At 40.6% G+C, this 24,180-nt stretch overlaps 1 protein-coding gene across 1 annotated transcript in view; it reads right to left on the bottom strand.

Annotated features, from left to right (window-relative positions):
* Positions 1-216: 216 nt before the first annotated feature.
* The window catches only part of pard6gb (par-6 family cell polarity regulator gamma b), a 30,653-nt gene continuing 6,689 nt past the window's right edge, over positions 217-24,180 (bottom strand). Inside the window, exon 3 of the mRNA XM_055054084.1 lies at positions 217-1,805. Within this exon, the coding sequence (XP_054910059.1) occupies positions 730-1,805 (1,076 nt within the window). The 3' untranslated portion in view covers positions 217-729. The remainder of the gene's footprint in view (positions 1,806-24,180) is intronic.

Below are 24,180 nucleotides of genomic sequence, written 5' to 3' on the forward strand. Positions count from 1 at the left end.
GATCGATTGAAAGCAATGACAAATAGACCGGGATACAACCCCAACAATTTGGCTGTCTGCCAATTTGCAGAGAAGAAATCACAAGTTCTCTCTTGTTCCCAGTTAAATATTTATGTCCCTAACGCGTACTCAAAAACTCACCCCACAATGTTGTAAGGAAAACGTCTGGTTGGCGCATCTCATTTTCAGAACTTTGTCATCATGCAGACAATGGCACATACAGCTGACTCATCAAGTCTGCTTTTCATGAATGAGAGAATAATTTATTTAAACAGATACAAAGATTTGATCACAATCATGGATGCATAAGAGACCTAGTAAAAACAAACTCTACACAGCATTATGGGAATATAAGTAGGATAGAATTACTCTGTAAAAAAAAGAAACATCCATAAGAAACCCCACATTAGTCCCTCGACTGAGAATGAAAGAGGGTCTTAAACATGGACACCAAGAAAAGACACCAGGCTGCAGGTACATTCAGAGCTCTAACCTACAGTGGACTATAAAAAGCCATTCGTTCTGACGCTTATAAAGAACATACACATTTTTGAACATAAGAAACATAAAAATACAAGATATATACACAGTATCATTATTGTAAACTTTCTATTGCCTTACAATAAAAAAAAAACATCAGAGGCTACACAGTCTGTGCTCGTGTGCATCCGGCTGTTGCCGTATCGTCTCTGAGCAGCTGGGATGTTTATGCTTCCTTATCTGTAATTATTATAGGGTAATGACGGTGCCATCCTCCTCCACCCCTCCCTTGGGCAGAGCGAGACTGTGGCGTGGGTCCGTTTTCAGAGAGCTGAGGATTTTGTGCAGGCTGCCGTTGCTGTGCCGGAGCGCCGGGTTGCTGCTGTGATGAGGCGGCTGCATGTGCAGCTCGCTGTGTTTGGACTGCTGGTGCTGGTTGTGTTTTAGGTTCAGGTCTCTGTGCAACTGGTGGCTGAGGCTGATGCTGGGTTGTAGTTGTTGGTGGTGCTGGTGGTGGGACCCTCCGTTGAGACTGGTCTGGGACCGGAAGGAAGAGGTGGAGACCACCGACGGCGGCCTTGTCGGAGGGCTGGGAGGAGCCGTCGGAGTCTGCTGGTGCATTCGGGACGCATTGGAAGCCAGCGAGGTGTTGGACCGGAGAGACGGTCTCTTAAGGCTGTTCTCGATGACGATGTCTGTATCTTCGTCGCTTTCCAGGTCGTCATGGTAATTGTGATGAGCCACAGAAGTCGACTCCCGCGCCGGAACCACCGACAAACTCGGGTTGCCGATGGAGCCGCTGCTGTCGGACGACTGGCCTGAGCTGCCGGAGATTCTGCTGCTGCGGACGACGTTGTTGCGCTGGTTCACCGGTTTGACGGTCACGATCAGGTTGTGGCTGTTCGCGATCATCATGTCCGTGACCTGATCCAAAGACTTCCCCGTCACTTCGATGCCGTTCACCTCCAGCACCTCATCGTTAACCGCCAGCAGCCCAGTGCTCTCCGCCAAGCCTCCAGGGACCATCCGGGATATGAAGATGCCGAAAACTTTCTCCAGACCATGGGAAGTCACTCGAACGCTGGTCCCGTCGCGGATGTAGAAGCCCAGGGGTTTGTCCGAGCCGTGGCGGTAGAGTCGGACGCGGCGGTGGGACTCAGGCAGGATGTCCACGTCGATGATGGAGGAAACGGGACGGAAGTCCTGCGGCATGCCGATTGGGACGCGGGGACGCTTGCGGTTGATGTCGCTGTTGCGAAGCGTCACCACTGCCTTCTTTTTACGAGTCAAGGTGTTGGTGCCAAATGTGGTGTAGTCGACCTCCTCTGCAAAACAAACAAAAACAAAAGAACCAGAAAAATTAAAAACAAAAATAAATCTTCACGTTAGGTGACTGCTACGTTAAAGGAGCAGTCACACCAGCCCTGTTTAGTTCACTTTAATCAAACAGTGGTTTCATTTGGGGAGATGTGAATATATCAACGTTTGATGCAAACCAAAAAAGCAAACTCTTGTCTGCTTCCAAATCTAGGCCTTGATTTGATTAAAGTGAATTGTCTTTGAAATGCAAACAAGGATTAAAAATGGAGTGGAGACCTCCAGAAGCAGGAAGCATACAATGACGCAAGGCATTCTGGGTAAATACAGTCTAAACAAATGCTAGAGTAACATTACCGGGAGGAATGGCTCGAGGATTTTACCAAATAGACAAAAGCGAAATCTTATACCCACTAAATTCTGACTTGACTCCATGTTTGTTTACATTTTGGGAAGAAGGCAGTTGCGCTCATGTCTTCTTCGGATGTTTTCATGCACTTCCCTTCTTGAGGTGATGCTGCAGCGCCACCACAGGCAAGGAGGTAAACAGGTTTTTCAAATGGTTTGGCTCCTTTGACAGTGCAGTGTGAAAATGAACTACACCAGCTGCAAATGTAACAAATGTTGCAATTTTAGTCCCCGATCAAAGCAAATCTACCAGACTGTCTGGTGTGAAAACGCCCCGAAGATACCAAAAACCACTTGCAAGAATTTTTCGCAAGAAATCACCAGGTGAGCAGATTCAGATGATTTTTATCAAGATCAGCTGAAAATCATCAGCTTGCTGGCAGATCAAGCCGAACTGATGATCAGCCAGCGAGGAGAGGCACAAAGATTCAAATGTGATCCACACGCTGCTGTCAGCGAGAAGCAGTAAACATGTTGCGTGTGCATATTGGTTTCAGGACTGCTGAGTGCTGCAGAGCATTCCTCTGCTGACAGCGATGATCCACCCTTCTGCGAGCAGTTGCATGCACCCTGCATATCTGTGCTCAAACACATTGGCGCATACGTGTACCATCCATCAGGCGAGCAGATGAGCAATCAGTCAGCGACAATGAGGGAACACAGGATGGTGCAACAGATTATTGTGGTAATCTGAATTAAGGCTTGATGCTTTAAGTCTGAGGTTTTGGCGCAATCAGTAGAACAATGAAGGCCTTCATAGAAGACTAGATCACTGATTCAAAGAGTGAGTCAAATCCTCAAGATAACACAACTACTGATGAGCATATTCATGTACTTATGTAAATAATAATAATATTAAAGAGATTAGTTTACTTTAAAGGTTAGCCACAAGCTAGTGTACTTCTATAGTTCCGAGTAGATTAAGACACCCCAAGCTAGAGGGAAAAATAAAGATGCTGTAATTTGATATCTGTCTGATCTTCCCATCTTTCTCTTCAACTGGCAGGAAATCTGGACGAAATAAACCGGCATGTGACAGGAAGTGAAGGTCTCCCATTGGGAGCCTCAGCTCCTGCACTTTTATGAGTCACATTTGCCCTTTTGAGCTTTACTCATTAATTTCTTTTCAGTAATACATGTTGAAACCTGTTCTGTACGTTCCCCCCCTAATCTTTGCACCCTGAAATTAATTTAGAGCCTTTAAACAGAAACAGAGGTCGGCTCCTCAAGCTCCCCTCTTAAATTGTAAAGTGTCTTTTCCAGCAGCTTCTCTTCCTTCTGTAACTTGTCGACTAAGCAAGAACAAGTCTAGTGATGGGGGCGTGAGGGGCAGGGGAGGGACAAAAGGAAAAGCGTGTGGAGGGTCTGGGGAGATCTGTTACGTGCTTGTGGTGCAAGTTAAGACGCAAGAAGCAATTTCTGGGAGTCAAGAAGCTGCTCTTGGGAAGGGAACGATGTTCAATTTGCCGAAACGTTTCCTCATGTTGCAAACACAACGTTTATAGTATTACAGGGGGATTTAAGGTGATGACCAAACAGAAAATTGTGCATAACTGTATACACTTTGAGCACAAATTGTAAAAATGTGAAGGCCTTATTGGGGAACATTACTATGGAAACTAAGAAATGGAGCAGACAGATCAGGAGAAAAATAGAATGAAAAAAAAAAAAAAAGAATCGAGGCAGGGTGAAAGTGGATGACAATGTCCCAAACTTTGATCATGTATCTCAACTGAAAACTAGTTTACATTTGTCACACGGCATTCAGGGATCAGAGTAAGCATGTTTACAGGTCATCCCGAGCACACCAATCCTATTTTGAGACAAGGTGGTGGCAGAATCATTCTGTGTGGATGCATTTTTTTTGGATGAAGCACAAGAAACTGTCCAGAACTGATAGGAAGATGGCTGAAGCTCAGTAAATACAGGGAAATCCTGGACGGAAATGTGTTAAAGGTTGCAAAAACATGAGACTTGGGAGGAAGTTCACCATCCAGCAGATCATGGTCCCTGAACACACAGCCAGAGCTGCAATGGATTAGTTTAGATCAACGTGTACTTATGATCTAGAATTACAAATCGCATCAAATCTCAACAAGATACACTGAAGTTCGGGGTGGTGAAGTGCCAAAATGTGAAACGGTTCAAAAGGTGTGAAAGGGAGAAAAGGTCTCCCAGCCCCACAAAATAAGTGTTGTTCAGTTTTCACAATTTTATGAAAGCAAACCTAAAAAATAAATAAATTAAAAAAATTCGCACCCACGTCATTATAAGATCCCCCCCACCGAAAAAACATCAAGTGGTATTTTTAGTCTTGGGTGCATGTTCTGGCAGAAGTTGATCTGATTGAATCCAGACAAGGCCCTCCCTACAGGGCAGGAATTTCTGCCACAAGTGCAAGTTTTCCACTGATGGGAACCATATTGGGGAGGGGTTGCAGCAAGAGTCTCATTACGGGTTTTTAAGTGCAACACCCTGCGTCCACACCCCTCACCTCGCTCTTAAACTCGAGCCGCAGCAAACGGCGCGCCACTTCACCCGGGTTACACTGTGGGATAGAGTGAGAGCCAACGTCTGCAACCAAAACACCGCTTTCAGCAGGCAACGTCTTGCAGCTGTTTGGCAAAAAAAAAAACAAAAAAAAATAATAAAAAGAAGGCATATGCTGGAGTAATTTGTTTTATTAAAAACCTGCAAATTCAAAGTGGAGGGGAGTGGCTGAGTGCAGGGCAACAACTACTGGTGGAAATGTCTAGTTAATCAGAGCAGGTGTTTTGAGATTTACCCCAGAAACACGACGTAAACTACATTTTAGGAAGGTCTACAACCACATTTCACAGGAGTAATGTAACAGCAGGTCTGCGTAGCTCTACCTACAAGGTTTAGCAACAAAAAATAAATAAAATTAAAACTCTGCTTCAGATTTTTAATGCGGTGAATCGCTGACTTTTTTTCACTTTTTTCTCAGACTTTCTCCGTTAATCTCTCACAGTTGAGCTGCACCGAAGAAGAGCCTACATTCAAGTTCAGATCAACTGTTTTGCATTATGGTAACATTTTTGTTGCTGTAACTTTCACAAGCGCTCCATTAACGTTAAGCTGCAACAGCACCACCCACGACCGCAGGCAACCTCTCAGTTTTGCAGACGTGGTTCTTTTAACTCAGTTCTCCATACAAAATAGCAGCTTTTTTTCTCCCTCCTGCACGTAACAAATCATTTGAAAACCGCTGCAATTTATTCAGGCCAGAGAAAACAACCCTAATTACACTGTCCTCCTTCTGCCACTGAGCTACTATTAAGTCATAATTCCTTCACATGTTTTATGTAAAGATTCTATACTTATTTAGGCTCAAATTTCCAGAGTTCTCACAGATTTGTGACCAATATTTAAAGTTCAAATGCAAAAATTTGACAAATTTAAAGTTCAAATAAATTCAATTATTTGTAAATGATGAAACCAACTGATAAGTCGGCTTTCATCTGGAATCATGTAAAGACGTGTAGATGTATTGGCTTGATTCCTTTCAAGAAAATAATCGTCAACTAACCTGATGTTGAAAATAGTTGCTTTTTTTGTCTAGAACAATAAGTTAATTAGTGTACAAGTCTGAGCTGGAACCAACAAGGTGAACAAAAAACATCCCTACATTATAATACTAATAGTGTACAAATGGTTCCTTCAGTCTAATGTAAAATAAAAGAAGCACCTCTTTTGACTTTAGATCTAATCTCATAAAAACAGCTAAAGGAGCCAGGAAGGTTTTAACTATCAAGACCCCGACATCAAGGTCCAAGTTCTGCTTAATGTGGGCGACACACGAGAGGGCGTTCCAGTTGATAACACTGCAGTTACTGTAATACCTTCTGAAAACTAACTCCCTCCTACTCGAGAGCATCAAGCTGAGCTCATGTGAAGTGTCTGATCAAAGACCGAAAGGTCAGCGCCGTCCCCCCCAATGTCCAACCCAACCTCAGAACTTCAGTTTCTTTGATGGAAAAGATGTTTAAATTAGTTCAGTAATTCCTTACTGTTACTTACATCTAGCAACATAAAAGTTTTTTTTTTTTTTTACAGTACTGCTTGTAAATCCTTACAGCAGACAAACAATCTAACCTGAAGGCAACAGTTTGTTTTAAGGAACGGTTGGTAAATATTGCCATAGTTACTACATTTGTAAGAAAAAAAAATAAAATCAGCAAAATAAGCATGCAAGTTGTTTGGCATTTTAATCAGAACTACTTTAAGCCTTGATAAATGTTACATTTGACGTAAATCAAATGTAAAGCATGCTATTCTCTGACCGGAAATATTTCTAAAAAGGAGCATTATAAGTTTTAATAGACTTCATTTGTGTCCATATGAGCGTGAACAATCTGGTGTAGGCAAGAGGAGACGGTGCAGCTTATTTTTTTGGGATACAAGCAGGGAAGCTTGAAGGTTGAAGCCACACATTTAGAGGAAATCCCAGTTTAGAAATGCAAACACCTGGTTGTGTTTATGTTTAACATGATTCTGTTCTAAGTTTATGATCAAAAAACTCCACAAAAAAAAAAAACCCTACTTAAATGGTGCAGAGTATTATAAAAGCTCTGCTCCAGACTCGTGCATAACAGAATGACACTACTCTTGTCATGCTTCGCAAAATCCTTCTAGATTCCATGTCTTACAGAAAAACATAAATGGGAATTTCACTAAGAAAAATTGGAGCTTAGACCTTCTGACACCAGAAGACGGGCTCTTAACCAACCCGCAGTGCAGTCGGAGGAAGGGTCAGAGGTGAAAAGACGGCTCCGGGTCAACTTCTGCCTCTCGTGGCTGCCAGTTTGTCTACCCACTGTGACACTAAAGGAATGTAGCTGGAGATATCACTGAACAGCTTGAAGATCTGCAGTACTCCTCCAAGACGGGCGTGAGGTCCTCTGACCTCTACAAGGGTAACATGATCCATCACTGAATTATCCTTAAAGTGTTTCACAGGTTTTTAATGATCCAAAACCTGTCGTGGCCAGAATCGGCTCGATGGGAATCGACTAGTAAACTGAATTCGGTCGGGTTTTCAGATCCCATTAAAAGCCCCATGCTGCTTTTAGCCCCTTCAAGTAAAAAGGTAAAAGGAAGAGAGGAAAGTCGGGCTTTGTTCCACTGAGGCCCGCCTCTATTTAAGCAAAGCGGTGAAAACTGTTTTAATGTTCTGCAACTTTTCCAGAATCTCCAATAAAAACTGAGAATCTAGGAGTTTTATGATCAACCATTAGGATGCCTCAAAAGAAAATCAAAGAAAAACAAAAAAGTCAGTACCAACCACAGCTGAGTCAGTACTTCGAGTCCTTTCTAGAAAGTTGGTATGTTTTCATGTGTTGCTGGCGTAATGAAGGAAAACAGATGAAGCATAATGCTAAAAACATGCAATCAGACACAAACACAGGAACTTCTTTAATTTTTTTATGGCATGCAGCAAAGACCAGAATCATCATTCAGACATCAAGACTGCGGACGTTTAAAGAAGCGATTGAGGCCAGAATTGGGTGTGATATTTCAGAAAGGGCTTTGTGAAAACTTGCACACACTATACTTGTTGTACCTGTGCTAACAAAGACAGGAGGAACCACACTGCCTGCAGCAACAAGAGTAATTTGTCAATGTTTAATTTATGCAGTGCAGTAAGCAGCATTAATGCAGTATGTCGACGTACGTCAACACATTTGTCAGAATAATAAACAGAAAGGCAATTGGAGGGAAATAAAGAAAACATCTTTGCACTCATAATAGACTCATAGCTAAAACAGAACATTAAAATATATTGTGGAAAAAAAAAGAAAGACACTGGCTGATGGTGATTTTAAGCTTCACTGAATAGTTTGGTCAGGAAAAGCAAGTGCTAACAGGTTTTGCTAAAAACAACAATGGTGGAAGATGTTCAAAATGAAAATAGCTGTATTTTTTTGTAGGCTTGAATTTGAACAAGGGAGTCAGAAAGCACAAGATTAGTTCAAGGTTAACTGCTGCTAGCAAAACATCATTGCTAATGTTGCAATGATGTTGCTAACTGCTGTTAGCAAAACATTGGTCTGCAGCCTTTAGCCACCTGCATCTCTCTAGAGATGCAGGTGGCTGATCTGTGGCCTAAAATGTTAACTTTGTAATCATGTTTTAATGTTTTGAAATTTTATTGAAATACAGTCCAACTGCAAAGCTGCGCAAAAGTGTCTGCTCTGTCACACAGTGTGATCTCACCTCTCATCCCAGTGTTATCATTCCTAACCATTCACAACAGAAACTGTGCTTTAGGGTAATGAATTTTTGCAACAAACTAACAATCCAACACGAAGCAGTAAAACAGAGCTTTTTCCCCTTTAAATATTAAGTTTTACTTGTTTGTGCATGGGATAGTGACAATGATGCAGTGTTGGATCGTGAGGGTTTTAAATGAAGAAGAGAAGCAATGTCAGCTCTGTGGTCTTTATTTCTCAGTCTTGAAAAGGTGAGGGACTTCTGTTAATATTGGTTAATGGCCATAGCACAAATAATGTTAAATGTCAATCATATTGTCCCAAATTTATTAGAAAGATTTTAACCTGCAGAAACAGAGTTGTTCAAAATTCAGCTGCTTTGAAACTGACTTTCAGAACGTTTACCTTGAAACTGACCCATGTCCACACTCTGCACAAAGACTCAGTTCTTGGCATTTATGATATTTTTACTCTGCGATATGACCTAGAGATTAGAGAGCCCCAAAGAGAATCTCTGAAAAACAGTCATTCCTTTCAGACTACTTCACGTAGCGCTCCAGCTTTCACGCACGAGAAGAGCTAAAAGTATTATTAAGAAAAACATTGATTCAACTCCTCATCTTGCAAAAAACACCCAAACTTGCTACCTTCAGCAAAACGTGCTGCCTGGGAGGAATAATATCAGGTTGCAACATTAATATCTCGTTTCTGTTGCTCATGATTGTCAAGTTTCTTCAAGTATGAAGGTTTTTGTTTTTAGAAATATTCTGTCCTGCCAATAACTGCATAGGACGAACTCCGATACCGACTCTGGACTGAGAAACAGCTTTATAGAACGTGTCGACACCAGCACGGTTCAACATCACGGCGTTTCCCAAACCATAAAACTTATTTTATTGTTTGAAAAATGATTCCGTTGGACAGCGCTGAAGTAATTTCCTCAGCAGTAACAAGAACAAGCATATATATCCTGTAGCCTGCAGCTGTGTCCAAAAGCACACTCAGCTACAGTCCATCTATGCATGTGACATTCCTGCACCCCCGACAACCTTCCACCAGCCCCCCCTCAACGCCGGCTTCGTCCAGGCGTGACAGAGTGCTCAGTGACAGCAGAGGCCACGATCTGAGACGAAGCACAGAAAGAACAGTGCAGGACGCTGCTGCCTTTAGCATTAGGTCACTGGATGTTGTGACAGTGGGCTTTATGGTGGGCCCCAGAGTGAGAAATGCACACACGCAGCTGGAAGTTCCCCCCTCGACTCTCAAACCTATAAAGCACAAAAGGATGAAACCTCACATGACATGGCGCATCCTTGCTGGACAAAAGGAGATAAGCGCAACACAATGCAGTTCACAAAGTGCCCTGGAAGCAGAACATTTCCCCACCCATCTTTCTTGCTTAAGAAAAATGTTAAAAAACAAACAAAACAAACAAACAAACAAACACAGAACACTCTTTACAGCACTCTGTAAACAACATTGATCAGAAATGGTTAATGTTCAGTTTTTAGTACATAATATTAGTAGGACTGGACTTTTTCTTTAAACATTTCTTACCACTCATTTTTAAGACATCAACCAAGACTCTTAGCTCACCCTAACATAGAAAAAAAAAGGTAGTCCAGACAGAATAAAGAACTTTTTTTTTTTAAACATGCAAACATATTTCACATTCTTGCAGGGGAGGTTAAGGCAGGGCCTGGGTGGAAATTTGGAGGAGCTTGATAAACATACCAGAATATAATACACAGTGGTGCACAAGTTGGAGTTTAAACTTGGAAGCCACAAGTTTCATTCATTTTTGCACAGCTTTTATGTTCTGCCCAACAGAAAAGAGTGAACACAGATTTGCAAAAAAAAAGCCTTCAAACAAATTAATTTGTAAATAGGACAGAAATCTCACTTTGGGGGAAATAAAAACCCAAACCTCAATTCGGAAATATTTTATTCGAAGAAAACATTCAATGCGTTTTCCTGTAGCTTAATAGGTGGAAACACGAGGTGACCCAGTTACAAATTTGCCAGTCACATTCACCTTACTCCATGTACAGCGAGGGAGGGTGTAATGAAAACTAAAAGATCTGAGGCTAAATTTAAGAACTGCTGCAAGAAAATGGCAACAAGGACAACAATTAGATAGTTTTATGGGGGCCCGTTAAGGAAATCAGCCACAAAACAATGATCAGTTCATCACAATTTTCTAATTCAATGTACATCTGTAAGCGCCCGACTCACTCCACAGAGTTAGTAGGAAAATCTACAATAGCATTGCTTGCTTATGCTAAATTTGCTTAGCATGCACGCTTTGGTGAGATAAAAAACAAAACAAAACAAAAAACAGGGTCAAGATTTGCACAAACTGTTTCCTTAAAACCCCCCTCAAAAACTACAGCAATCATTTGATCTCCTGATAAGACTCAACAAGGCTGTAAAACTTTTGCGTGCATTTACACTATAAGCTGAATAGTGATTTGCATGCACCCATTTCACTCTTACTGCAGTCGCTCATTTAGAGAGCAGTCGCTGCAGCACACAGAGGCCGCAGCCGCACATCTGGGACAAGTTACAAAGAGCTGCCGAGGCTGCGCGATGCTTGCCAGAACAGCCCGTGGGGGAGTGGAGCGCGTCGCAGGTTTAGGATTCATCTACAGGGAAGAGGAGTGCATTTAAAGGAAAATGTGTGCGTGTGCTCACAAGGAGCTTAATTTTATTTGTGTGCTGGAGAAAGCAGAGGCTGATATCCAGCAGAGATGGGGATGGGAAGAAAAGATCAAAGCGGTGAGGTACGTGCAGGTCTTGCATTCCTAAGAAAGGCAGCAATCCACTCTCCATCGAGTTATCACTCATAAACTGAAGCAAAGGTTTCTTAGCAAACGTTTTGTTGCAGTCGGCCCGCTCGGTAATCTGCACCTTTCCAGCCCCCTCCAAAACAAACAAACAAACAAACCAAAACAAAACAAAAAAATCCCCAAAACACATGCTGCTAATTTAAGCTCTCCACATTCACATCCATCTGGTCAACAGGTACCAATGTTGGCAGCACTGCTAACTGCTCAAGTGACCGAAAAATTGGACGTGAACTAAATACAGACTCTGGAGACATGTTGCCTGAAGTCACTTAAATTACAGTAATGTTGTTTACCAATTTGGTCATTTCTAAGGTCAATCGGTTGCACTGATTTTTATTGTGAGCCTTCACGTTTGCACTTCTCACTTAAAGCTTTGTGTGTTGGTCCATCAAGTGAAATCCCAAACATAATGAAGTCTGTGGTTGTGACATCAGAATGTGGAGAAGTTCAGAGTGTTGTGAATACTTTTGTAATTCTATTTTACAGGTAAAAAAGGATCTGAGTAGATGGATTTAAGAGAAAGCATATGGAATAAGTTGCTTTGCTTTTCTGCTAGTGACTAAAAAGGGAGTATATGCTAGACATACAAACAGTTTGGATAACAGCGTGGTTACTAACACTCCCTGAACTTTAAACAGATACCAGGGAAGCTTTTTGTTGACATTAATAAGATGTGAACGTTTAGATGTCCAGCGTAGAAACAATCCCTCAAATTGACTCCTACATTCAACCACTGATTCACCTCCTCAGATGTTTCATGAATCACGGTTTAGAGGATTTGCTCTCTGCTGGACGATTTTCAGAACCAATAAACAAGAAAAACAAAGTCCTCACAGTCCTGTCTGTGCACAATTCATTTGCTTTGACATTAGCAATGTGGAAGAAAATGGACAAGCATTCATTCACAAAAGCTTCTTTTAGAATAACACAAACGAATGAATTCCAAATAGTTGCGCTGAACTTATTTATATTTAAATAGATGGAAACAACTTTAATAAACAGAGAAAAGAATGCAGTGGTTGCAGTGGAGGGCTGGACGAGCTGCAATATTCTCCACTATAAATTTTGCTCAACCACTGAGACTCGAAGCAACATAGTTTTGACTTTGAATCTGGCACAGAAAATGGGAACATCCTGAAATGTGGAGGTCGTCCATTTGACTCTGCTTTTACTATTCGAACCTGGAGTAATGAAAAAACATGGGATTTAAAAAGGTGACCTAATGAAATCCAAGTCAAGCAGAGAGATAATTACAACATTTAGAGCACCAGTATGGACAGCATTACATGCCACAAACAAAAACAATTGTCCTACAGTAGTTTTAAAGATATTCCTATCCAAGTTTGAATTTTCTGACATATTTTCTTATGTGAACAATTGACTGGAGAAAATCTTAAGCATGAAACCAAACATTCTGACTTTAATAAGCACCAAAGTATTTCCAGTATGGATTGAAGTTGGTTCAAATTTCAAACTTGCTGAAATTTGGTGAGCAAAGCTTTAGCCTCATAGTACAGAAGCTCACCCTCCATTGATATAAACATATTGTTCAGCAAAAGCAAATAACTGGTTTTAAATTAAAGGCTGGAGTGTTTGACAGAAAAAAAAACATCCTGAACTTCAAAGTTGAGCAAAAAGAAGAACTGTAACATTGATTTTTCTTAATTGGTTATGGTTGCGGAACAATGCATTACATTTTATTGATTTTCCAAATGTCGTCTTTCTGGCTATTTGAATATCATTTAGCAGATTGGAAATGTATTTAGATAGTAGACTGAGGTTATGACATTCGTTTGCTCTATACATTTTCTGAACTCAGATTGACGATTGGGCTGCAAAGTTTTAGGAAAACATTGCGCAACATATCTGACATGACACCAATTCTGATAAACCCGCATTTTCTTGATTATCCCCTTTCAACAACACGCAGCATGTTGATCACTGCAAGTCAGTACGTGGCTAGAAAAAACAAAACAAAAAAAAAAGCGAGTCACCTAAGCTTGTCCAGGACTACAGTTAAATATACCCAAGATGTTGAAAACAGCTGTAACTCTCACAACAATCAAGGTTGATCAAAGTCTATAAACTATAGATAGTGAGAGTAGAATGGTAAAGAAGGCAAAAAAAAAGACTTCTTGGGGTAAATAATTGAAGCAGTTGCCAGTTAGTGAAGCTGCATTATCTAAAATCTAATATAGCAACTTCACAACAGTGACTAAATGAGAAAAGCAAAAAAGACCAGAAAAGTCAAGAGTCGGGATAGTTGATGACTGTCGTTCTGATATTTATTTTTAAAAATCCATTTTCTACAGTTTTGTTTTTTATTCATGTCCTATTTTACTCAGTTTTGCCACAAAACTACTGCTTTTACATGACGGGTTGGTATTTATTAGTCGTCACTGTCAAAAGTCAGACTCATGGGTCACAATTAACACAATGGGTCATAATGTTTGCTACTACCATTTTTATTCACCTCCTCACATGCACATGATCATCATGTGTATGTGAACTCTTCTTCAGACATTGAAGGAAGAGTTTCTAAATTTAGTCAACTTTGCACCACAAAATCCAAATAGAACACAATTTGTTGAGTCTTTTCAAAATGTAGCTTTGTCTGATCTCAGTTCTCCTGCATTGAACTCCTGCAGACCTCCAAAGCTCTTTACAACCTTCTGCTTCCTAACCCTTTGACATTGCTCAACTCGAATCACTTTCTAATCTTATCAGCTGCAGGTAACAGACAACAAGCAGACTAGCTGGATTATGTTGTCTGTCTGCCTCCTACATAGTCCAGGCCACAACATGCTGGAGGATGCAACATATAGAGACAAGTAAGGAAACAAGCCAGACATGTAATAAACACCAATGTGGCTTAGAAGAGATAGGGGAAAAAAATGTTTTCAGCCAAAACATCAAACCGTCTTATGTGCAGATCAAATTTTGTTTGTGTTGAACTTGGGGTTTTGGAGAAAGGGTGAGAAAACGGACACTGACGACATCTTGCTGAGAGGGTGTAAACATCATATTCCCAAGAAAAGCAACCCCTTGTTGGATTTCTCATTCACATTAGGGGCAGGAAAAACAGCCAGTTGCATTACAACTTGACCCAAAAGCAGCCACAGAAAATATAACCTCAGAACCAAATTGGGATAATTTTCAGCCTGATTTCATCAATCAAATTGAGGTTACACATATATTCATGCTCCCCAAAAGCCTCAGCTGTGAAACTTTACATTCAAGGAACTATCCATGCTGATGCTCATCCTTTGAAAAAGATACTTTTCAGTTGTATCGCTAATGGAAACTACATTTGACTTGGACAAGGTTTCCAAATCTTGATTTAAGTGAATCTAAACAGACAAAAAGACTGGATTTTAGCAAGGAAAATGACTTTGTAAAGTCATTTATCCCCTCACTACAATTTGCTATGTTTTGCATTTAATTTTACTGATATGCTAGAAAGAATACATACAAAAGAATATGGTATCATCTACATAGAAGTGAATTGGTTGTTTCTGGAATCAAATACAGAATTGGTAAAGTGATGATGGAATGTCAAGTTATTAAAAAAGTAACATACTTTGCAGTGTAGGACCATTAAATGTTTCATTTAGGAATCTATGTAAAGTGTGGAGCTACAGTCTTAATCGACAAACAATGAAAAGCCTTTCCAGACATTCTGGCATGAGTACGCCACAGCTGTCTAGTGTTTACATGGGCAAAATTTTTTGCAAGCATGGACAGATCGCTCGCTCTTTTTGCCAGGCACCTGAAACACTGACCCCCTCTGTTAGATACCAACATCATAAACCAATTCTTCCTGTGAACGATGACACATATCCTTGTTTCTTCCTGCTCCTTCTTTGCTCTACTGACTACATTCGTGTGGATGACTTCTGCTGGTCTTTGGAGAGAACTTTGTCTTCTGTCTCTCACTCTTTCGCAAACACACACACACACACACCATGTCAACAAAAAGTGTCTGTGGGAGTGTTTCCACATGAGCTGTCAGTGTCCATTGTTTCAGGCCGCAATTCATATCAGGACAAGAGTCAGGACTCATTCCTCCCCTCCTCCATTCTTTTCCTTCCTCTCCCATCCTGAACTGCTGAGTTTGCCTGATTCAACCGCCAACTCGTGGCCTGGCTGTTTGGAAAAGGGTGTATGCGTGTGTGTGTGTGTGTGACAGGGGGGCAGCTTCTTCTCACGGTGTGGCTGTCTGCTTTTGTCAGGCGCCTGAGTCACTTCAGAAGCAGATAACTTAACAGCAAGAAATGTCTGAATGATCCATTCAATTTAAAGTATGAAGAGTTCAATATAATTGTGCGCCGGGTGGGCATAGAGTTAAATTTCAATTAATTTAAAGATGATCAACTACTATCTTAGACTAACTTCTTAAGCTATACACTTTCACCTACTCAGTAGGCAAATCAAATAATTCATCTTTAGTGAGCTGGAAGAAATTCCAGTCACATGTAGCAACGGTATGAAGGAGAGTTTTATCCCTTTTCTTACCGTAACATAAAAACTTTGGTCTACCTCAAAACCTGGAACCTACTTATATGCTTTATGCATTGAACATTTTGAAATTTAATTAGCTTTCTGAAGATCACCTGAACATCCCCTCTGGATATTCTGTGACTCAGCGGGTCCCATGAGCCTTATGTTTAATGTTGATGGATCCATTTTATGGCGGTGAGTGCCCCAGGATACATCTTCTTTATCCCAGTAAAATTCTTGATCTGATTTCTACTAAACAAAGCACCCACAGATCAACTTGAAATCAGAAGAAAGTCAAATCAGAAACTCTTAAGCAATAAGGAAAGACTTGAGATTCCTCCTCTGTACCGTTTCTGCAGATAAGACTGCAGTCTGGAGCCAGTAATCTTAAAAAAACAACAACAAAAAAAGAGAAAAGTTTAGGACAATTAAGAAGCATGTTGATACTCGTCCAACCACATAGACAAGGAAGTAAGTTTATCTTTAAACAGTAAAATGGCTTAAACTAAATGGTGATAAATTCAACAGGAAAGCAAGTACAAACTTTCTCCTCCTTATGCAATTTTCTTTTCTGTGTTTAAGAAATTTACCTTTTGAGCTTATATTTTGATTTTGTGCTGCTTTAAGTCCAGCTACATCCTGGCAATGTTTTTGTTTTTTTTAAAATCAGCTTTTTCCACCATTTTTTTCTCAACAGCAAATTAGTTCCCATTTCACTAGGGATGCTCGAAAGGTAAACAACCCCAAAGAAACAGTCAACTCCCTCTTCACAAACACAAACTTTTCAAGAAGAAAACAACAACAACATTAAATAAATTAACTCTTTTTTTTTTTAAACACTGTTGGCTTGACAACCCAAATATCATTAATATAAAAGAGAGATAAAGAAATTCACGTTCACGTAACCTTGATGCAGATATACTGGTTTGCACAAGCTCGGTCAAACTTGTGCGCATGTTTCCCATACTTTTACCACGTTCCTGCTGTAAGGATACAAAGAGGAAAGTGTCCTCTTATTATAATTTACAATTTTTCCAAATACCTAAATAACAATAAGAAGAAATTGTCTTGTTTATCGCCGAGATATTTCCTTTGCTACCAGCTGTGCACCTCTCGTCATGAGCCGGGTGGCTCTGAAGCCGAGCTCGCCTGCGGTGAGCGTCGAGGAGCGGAGTCGGCCCCTCCTTTGTAATTATGGACTCTGAAAATAACTCTTTACAAAAGGCTCAAGGTTCATGTTGTGCTCGCTGAACTCTGATGCACAAAAGCTGCGTGATGTCTCTCCTAAGCCAGACTAAGTGGACGTAGATGAATTCCTCGGGGGATTAAATACATTTTTGTATAACCTCAAAGAAAAGTTGTCCAATTTGAAGTATGTGAAATAAATGGGGAATGTTTGGAAATTTACTTCATCTGAAGCAAGACAACCCTCATGAGACGCTGTCGAAAATGAACAGGAAACCACACTGGATCATCAGATAACTGCAGCAATCCCCCACTTGCACACATTTAAAACCAATTTGCACGTTTTGATAAAAATTAGGTGAGTTGGGATTTCATCAGAGGAAACTAATCTTTTGCTCAAGCGTACACTTGTGTGTTTGTAGCTTTTTAAAATGGGGATTAGTGCGAGTTTTCTACTGTTGCACACACATACAGAGCAAGCCTGGCCTTGTCTTGTCATCCAGCAGAGCTGTAATTAAGGAGGAACTGCAGTGAGCAGTCTCACAGCGAGCTGTCTTTGCACAAACCAAAGACTCCGCCCTCGAAAACCCACTAAACGCCCACCCGACATGCTAACTCCCCACTCTCCCTAACCCTAAATGTTCGTCCCTTTTCCTCGCTTTTCTCATGCCTCTGCCAAAAATGTAGCCGGGGAATTTTTCTCGGTTTTCCCGTATCCAGTCCATCTCAGTGTCTCTGTCATGGAAATTGCCATTTGTCATTTATGAGTAACAATTTATTCATTTTCAAAAATAAATAAATAAATGAATAAATAAAAGCTGTTTGCTGAAACCTCAAATACAAGGTATTCAAAAACAACTCATTAATTGTGATCCAAAAACCTGAGGATGTGCTTCATTTAAAACAATATTAGCAATGCATACCTCACTTTGAGAGGATTAAAACGGTAACACCTGGGAACTTTGGGAATAATAAGATTTTTTTTTTTATTCTCTTTTTTGTTTGTTTGTTTTTTTACACACACCAGTCAGGGTTCCAGATTTTCACTATAATGAAAAAATAAAGACAGATCAGCTTCTTAATATAATGTTTTTGGACTTCTTTTTATGGCAATAGATCCAAATTAAAAGGCAAAAAATGTAAAAATTAATAATCTGGCAAGGAACCCAAGCCATAAACAAGAATAGAGGATAAAAATGTTACTTTCTGGAAAAAAAAAAAGAAATCCTTCCAAATAGATGACTTCTACAGCTGTTAGAGAGATGTCAAAAGAAATGTGCGCTTCAATCAGTTAGTCTGATAAACATGTCACATATTCTTAATTTTCTTTTAAACACAAAACAAGAGAGGAAGACAAACATTTCAGTCTTGATTTTTCCTCTATAGAAGGCTCAAGGAGTGGCTGCAGTGGCGGTTTAGGATGTTGTTTGCTCCGGAAAGACCGGGTCAATTTTAACTTGACCACAGAGATCTCTGACACTCAACACAACCAAAAACATTAAAAATACAAAGACACAATCACATCTGCAAGTCTGACACAGGAGTTTATAGATATCCTATTTAACATGAATGAAAAGCTTCAGAGTTTCAGGAAATATCTATATTAAATCCACTTTTTTTTTTGTCACAATAGAAAACACTCCATACCCTTGCGCTACCAGGTTGCACAAACACCAACACTGTTCAGTGTGGACACCATTACAGAGTGAAAAAGTCTCAAAATGAGGTTCTTGAAGAATAAAATAAGATGAAGCACTGACATGCAAGAAGGTAAAATTATCTCAACTTTTTACATAAAGAGACATGTCTGCAGTTCACTAGGGCTGCAAGAGAGAGTGATTCTTTCAGCAGGAAATGGAAAGGCTGAACAAAGTGTCTTAAGCTTTTGAGGTTTTAATCACAGTCATGGAGGACGCAGATTTTGAAAATGTTGGCAGACTTTAATTACTAGCTATCTGTAATTAGCTAGTAATTACAGATATCCTAATCTGGGTAATCTCAAATATAAAGTATCCAAAATCATTTTGTCTAAACTTTCAAATTTAGGCTTTAAAATAAGTCTGCAGCACTAAACTTACATACATAACTCTCATAACAAATCTTAAAGATATATCAAAATAAGTTAGAAGCTGTACAGAACCACAGATCAGAATTTGACCCTTGAACTCTGACTCGTTCTTTCATCCTTAAACAAGATTTTACTTGACCATTCCAAGACAAAAAGAGAATAATGTTAAGCTTGAGGCTTAAAAGAGAGATAATTCTGTAAAATACTAATTAAAACTGTAGGAGGGGTTCCTCACAGACACTCCTTTCCTATGATGTCTGGAAAGTTCACTGTGGGAGAGCAGGAGGGGTGGGAGAAGGAGCGGTTCAAAGAGGGGCCATAAACCAAAATGAAAGCAGGGACTTAGGAAACATAAACTCCAATATACTTCTGACATCACAACAAGAGTTTAATTAAACTTAATTAAACTGCCAATCCCCTCCCCCAAACCCTGCAACAGAGACCAAAGAACAAAGACGAGCATTGCTACTCTGTGTGTCAGCTGCATGTCGACATGCGTGTCTGAAACTGTCAAACAAAATTCCAAAAACCCAGTGAAGACGTCTCAGACAAGCTGCATGCTTGGCACTTGACCGGGGTTTGTGCCTTCATGGCTTTTTTGTGTCGGCTGCTGTGATTTACGACGTCACTCAATCTGCTTTTCTGTGCTGCTGCAGTCAGAGGCACAAAGAGAGGCCTCTCCACACCAGACATGGCTGCTGCTGCTGCTGCATTCGGCTCCTGGCAGGGATCACACATTTCCATCACACTTGAACTACGACACTTAATGCAGAAAGACACCCAGAGAAAAGGCCACACAGGTTCTTATTTTAAGGCCCAACCACACAGACAATTATGTAATCTAAAAGGATTAATGTTGTATGACGACTGTTATTTGGAATTGGAAGGGGCAAATTTTTACTAGAGACCAATACTTAATAACCTCTAAACTTTGAAAATATTTTCCCTAATTTCACTCTATTATTTCTCCCTTTCTGTTCCTGACAGGAAGAGGGGAAAAAAAGGAGTAATAATATGTTCAGTGTATCCTCGCTTCCTCTTCTCTCCACTTTCTGTCTGTGTTTCACCGACAGGCAGACTCCACCCACCCCTCCACCTCAATCGTCGAGTCAGGCCTGAGGTCTCTTACGAGAAGGATGACGACCAGGCTGAGCAGCTGTGTACAAAACCCCAGAATGCATACCAAGATGATCGCCCAGATGGGCTGGTCAAAAGAAATTAAAAACAAGTAATGACAAGGTAAATAAATATAGTTCCTAAGAAGCATTTTTCCCCTCCTCCCCGTTTTGTTTTTATTGGCATCTTAATACAGCGGGAGCTTCGCTGCACAGCTGGAGGTCACCAGAAGCACCTGTGTAGACGAAGCACGAGCACAACAAAAGATTGCTGAGGCTAAGCAACAAGACAATAACTTTATATGAACAAAATGGATGTGCTGGTATGAGGAAAGGAAACACGTTCGGCAGAGCGACAGTTGGTTAGTTACATGTTAGCATTTCCAAAGTACCCAAGTCAGTTGGTGAAAAAATGAAGTCAGGACAGGTTGTCAAGATTGCATGATGCACAGAGGTAACTCGATGACTAATGTCATACTCCACTAGAAACAGTCTGTGAAGTTTTCTTTCAAGCCATTTCATCAGGCTGTCGTAGTTTTCCTGCGTTACTTCCTTTAAACTGAATCCAGTACTAGAGGAAATGACATGGCAGCAGTCTGGGTTTCTGTTAACACGTTTCTAATGCAAAGGGAAACAGCAAAGGAGGCCAGCGTCAGGTCAGAGAAGTAACAGTTCCTTTGATCTTCGGGAAACCATGTGGTCCAACATGCATCTGTCTGCAGATCTCAGGGTTTTTTTTAAAACTTGTGCTACATTTCCACGTGTCTCTTTAGCTTGGCTGATGTCGGTATCCTTGGGTTGTTGGAGTCGTAAATATTGGCACGCTGCATATGAAGCCAAACAGAAACGACCTTGGATCAGCTGAATAACTCTGTTTATTTAAACTCTTAGCCTTTTCTGCAAAGAGGGGTCTCTGCTCTTTGTTAAAACGTTTAGTCTATATGCAGTCTGCTTATACTGTCTGCAAAACAGCTGAACTTTCCCCTCACAAAACGCAGACTGCAGCCTTACTGTTTTGTTACTGGTGCAAGCATTTGAACGGGGGTTCTTCCAAATTATCATAGAACTAAGTTTGGAAAGTTGCAATCAGAACTCCCTCGCCTCTAAAGACTAAAGAGTACAACAAATCAAAAAGTTAATAATATAGCAAAGAACTCTTGAATGTTTGAGTTATTTTGACTTTAAAGTAACCTTTAGCTTCAGTATTTTCTGAAGCATCCTTTAGCATCTAGGAGTGATGCAGCATCTTACAGTTTGTCTATCAAAAGTGAGAAAAAAGAAAAAGCAGAAAATGTGGAATATTGTCTGTGATATCGGAGGCAATTCAAAAATATATCATAATATAATTTTATTTTTTGGCTACGTTGCCCACCCCAACCTATAGTCTCTCCTCCTGGTAATAAGATTATAAACACACAACAGAGCAAAATGACCCAACATATACCATGATAAGATAAGTGAACTTCAAGTTGTTAGGAGATTATTCATATATAAAATGTTCCTTTAAAAAACATAATATTTCCTGAGAGATGATATGCAGCAACAGGTGGGGGTGAGGCAGAAGTGGGTTGCTCTTTGGAAAACTGTCTTTTCTTATCTTTTTTTTTTTAAACCACTTTCTTGTTGGATTTTAGGTTCCCATGAGGTCTTATTAGTGGCAGTAACCCCCCCAAAAAACAAAAAAACTCTCAGGCTTTCACAACGATCAGAAAGACATCACCTGAAAAAACATCCAATCAATCTTCCTTCCATCTCTTCACTCTTTCAGGAGATAAGAGGCGTTTATCCACAGAGCCTACAAGGCTCCTAGGAATACACCTCACATTTCTAACCTGCTTTGTCTGAGTAAAGGTCATCAGTTAAGAATCAGACCCCACAGGGAGAGGAACATGCATCAGGAGCAGGATCATCACTACATCCTAACAAAACTGTGGCACGTGCTGCAGATTCTTCCCAAACAAAAGGAAATCTGGGCCTGCGAGGGAGTGTCAGGTAGATGAAAGAGACCAGCGCATGCCGTCATCGCCATTGTTAATGCAGGAGGAGTGGAAAAGGATGCACACGGACTCACAAAGTTATCTGATCTGAGGGTGGAGGAGGCCATCTCTCACTGAGTTACAGGTCATTTCACATCGAATACCTTTTAGTAATGAGCTATTAGTTTTCTTTACATTTTTCAACTGTAAATCCAGTAAAGTCTTTGAAGCTCAATTTATAGTCTAATCCGAGATGATAATCTAGTTTCCCAGCATAATAAATAAAACATGGGTTGGACTCTTTAAGGGGTGTTTTCTTTTTAAATGCACGTCAGAGTCTAGTGATTCCCAATAAATATTCATTTTACTGTCCAAGTCCCGGTGTTGATGTGCGTTTTCACACGGGGTGGTCTGCTGACCCCGGTCACAGAAGACACACGGTGACACCACTGATGACCTGCACTCACAGGGTGGTACTGTCTGATACAGTCATTATCACGCTCACTTTCTCATGCCAGCATCACAATGGGTGCAGGGTATCTGCTCTGAGGAATGAGGTACTCGCACAGCCACACATTCACCTCTTTGTCTCGCTGCTAACAAAAGGCTGCAGATACGCAGGATGGTCAGACTGCCTCAGCGGCACATTCTTATGAACCACATCACCGTGGCCAGAGCGTCATTTTCAACCAGAACTTCTCGCCATTTTCTGCTCTACTCCCAGGTCACCTTTTCTTAAAGGACTGTTACTCCTTTCCAATAAGGACTTATGCTTTATATTGTTTTAAATCTAGAACAACTGGAACCAATATTTAGTTTTATCAGAACAAGAGTCCAGAGAAGCCCCTACTAGTTTATAGATTATGGACAACTTATTCTTATTAAACATGGGGAGCCAATGTGTAGTTTTATACTTTTACCCTTTTGTTATTTAGGTTAATTTGGGTATTCCCTACAGAATGCAGTTCCTCATCATACGTCTAAGGCTTCCCAACAATCTGCAAGCAATTTTTATAAAGCAACACAACAAACAGAGGTTGAAAGCTCAACAATATATCACAAGAGTCATCCAGCCATTTGCTCAAGTCTACTGAGTCAATCTGCCACTTCGACAGCAAGAAAAAACATCCACAAGGAGACGAAAATAGTTGTTTTCATACCCAAATGTAACCAGAGCTGAAACGACCACGACGACAAAATAAGAAACAGTTAATGCAGCCAAATGACCAGCACCAACTTTATCCCTTTGTGCCTTTTTGATTCATCAACAACTTCCATTTTGAAGAGAGTGGTAATCAGTATAATCTGCTAACCCTTGGGTATGTTGCATTCACTGACCATGTGAGACAGATTGTGCATTTAAGTTTCTGACTTGGCAGAGCCAAAATGCTGGTTTCGTCAAGCATTTCCACAAATTATTCACGATAAAAAATATCCTCGAATTAAACATTCTTTATAGCATTTAACACCAACAAAAGTGAGTTTAGTCAGCTTTAGCTATCTTAGTTTTCAGGAACACAGGCTGATTTGGGGCTCTTTGGTTTCTGAAACCTATTCTGAGATGGAAAGCCACATCATTACTGTTCACAAAATTGCTGCGCAGCTTTTGAATTTTAGCCACCGGACTGCAATTAAAACAATACTTTAGAGTGTCCACACACTACCAAACACCGCAAGGAACATTCCTTGAAGGGTCGAGAGTATGAATAGATGTGAATGCTGATGGATTCATTTGCATGCTAGCTAGCTCTCTGGCAAGCGGTCAAAACCCTCTCCAAACTTGGGGATCAATGACAGAACAGGGATGGAGAGAGGAGTTGGTTCCCATTCAGCACACTGCGGGTTTTGGTACTGAACAAATACGCACTCGCATGCGAGCACACAGAAGCTCACGAACGTAGGGAGCTCCTTCAGGAGCCTCCCTTTTCATGCAGATCTTTTGTCTCTCAGTAATGTCTGGTATGCCAGCTCTGCTCAATGACCTGATTTCTATGGGGCTGCCGAGGCACCGATCTCTCTCCCTGCGTTTGTGTCTGTGTTCATCTGCCT

Source organism: Poeciliopsis prolifica, unplaced genomic scaffold (genome assembly GCF_027474105.1).
Source record: "Poeciliopsis prolifica strain line A6 unplaced genomic scaffold, Auburn_PproV2 SCAFFOLD038, whole genome shotgun sequence".
In the NCBI taxonomy this organism is placed as follows: Eukaryota; Metazoa; Chordata; class Actinopteri; order Cyprinodontiformes; family Poeciliidae; genus Poeciliopsis; species Poeciliopsis prolifica.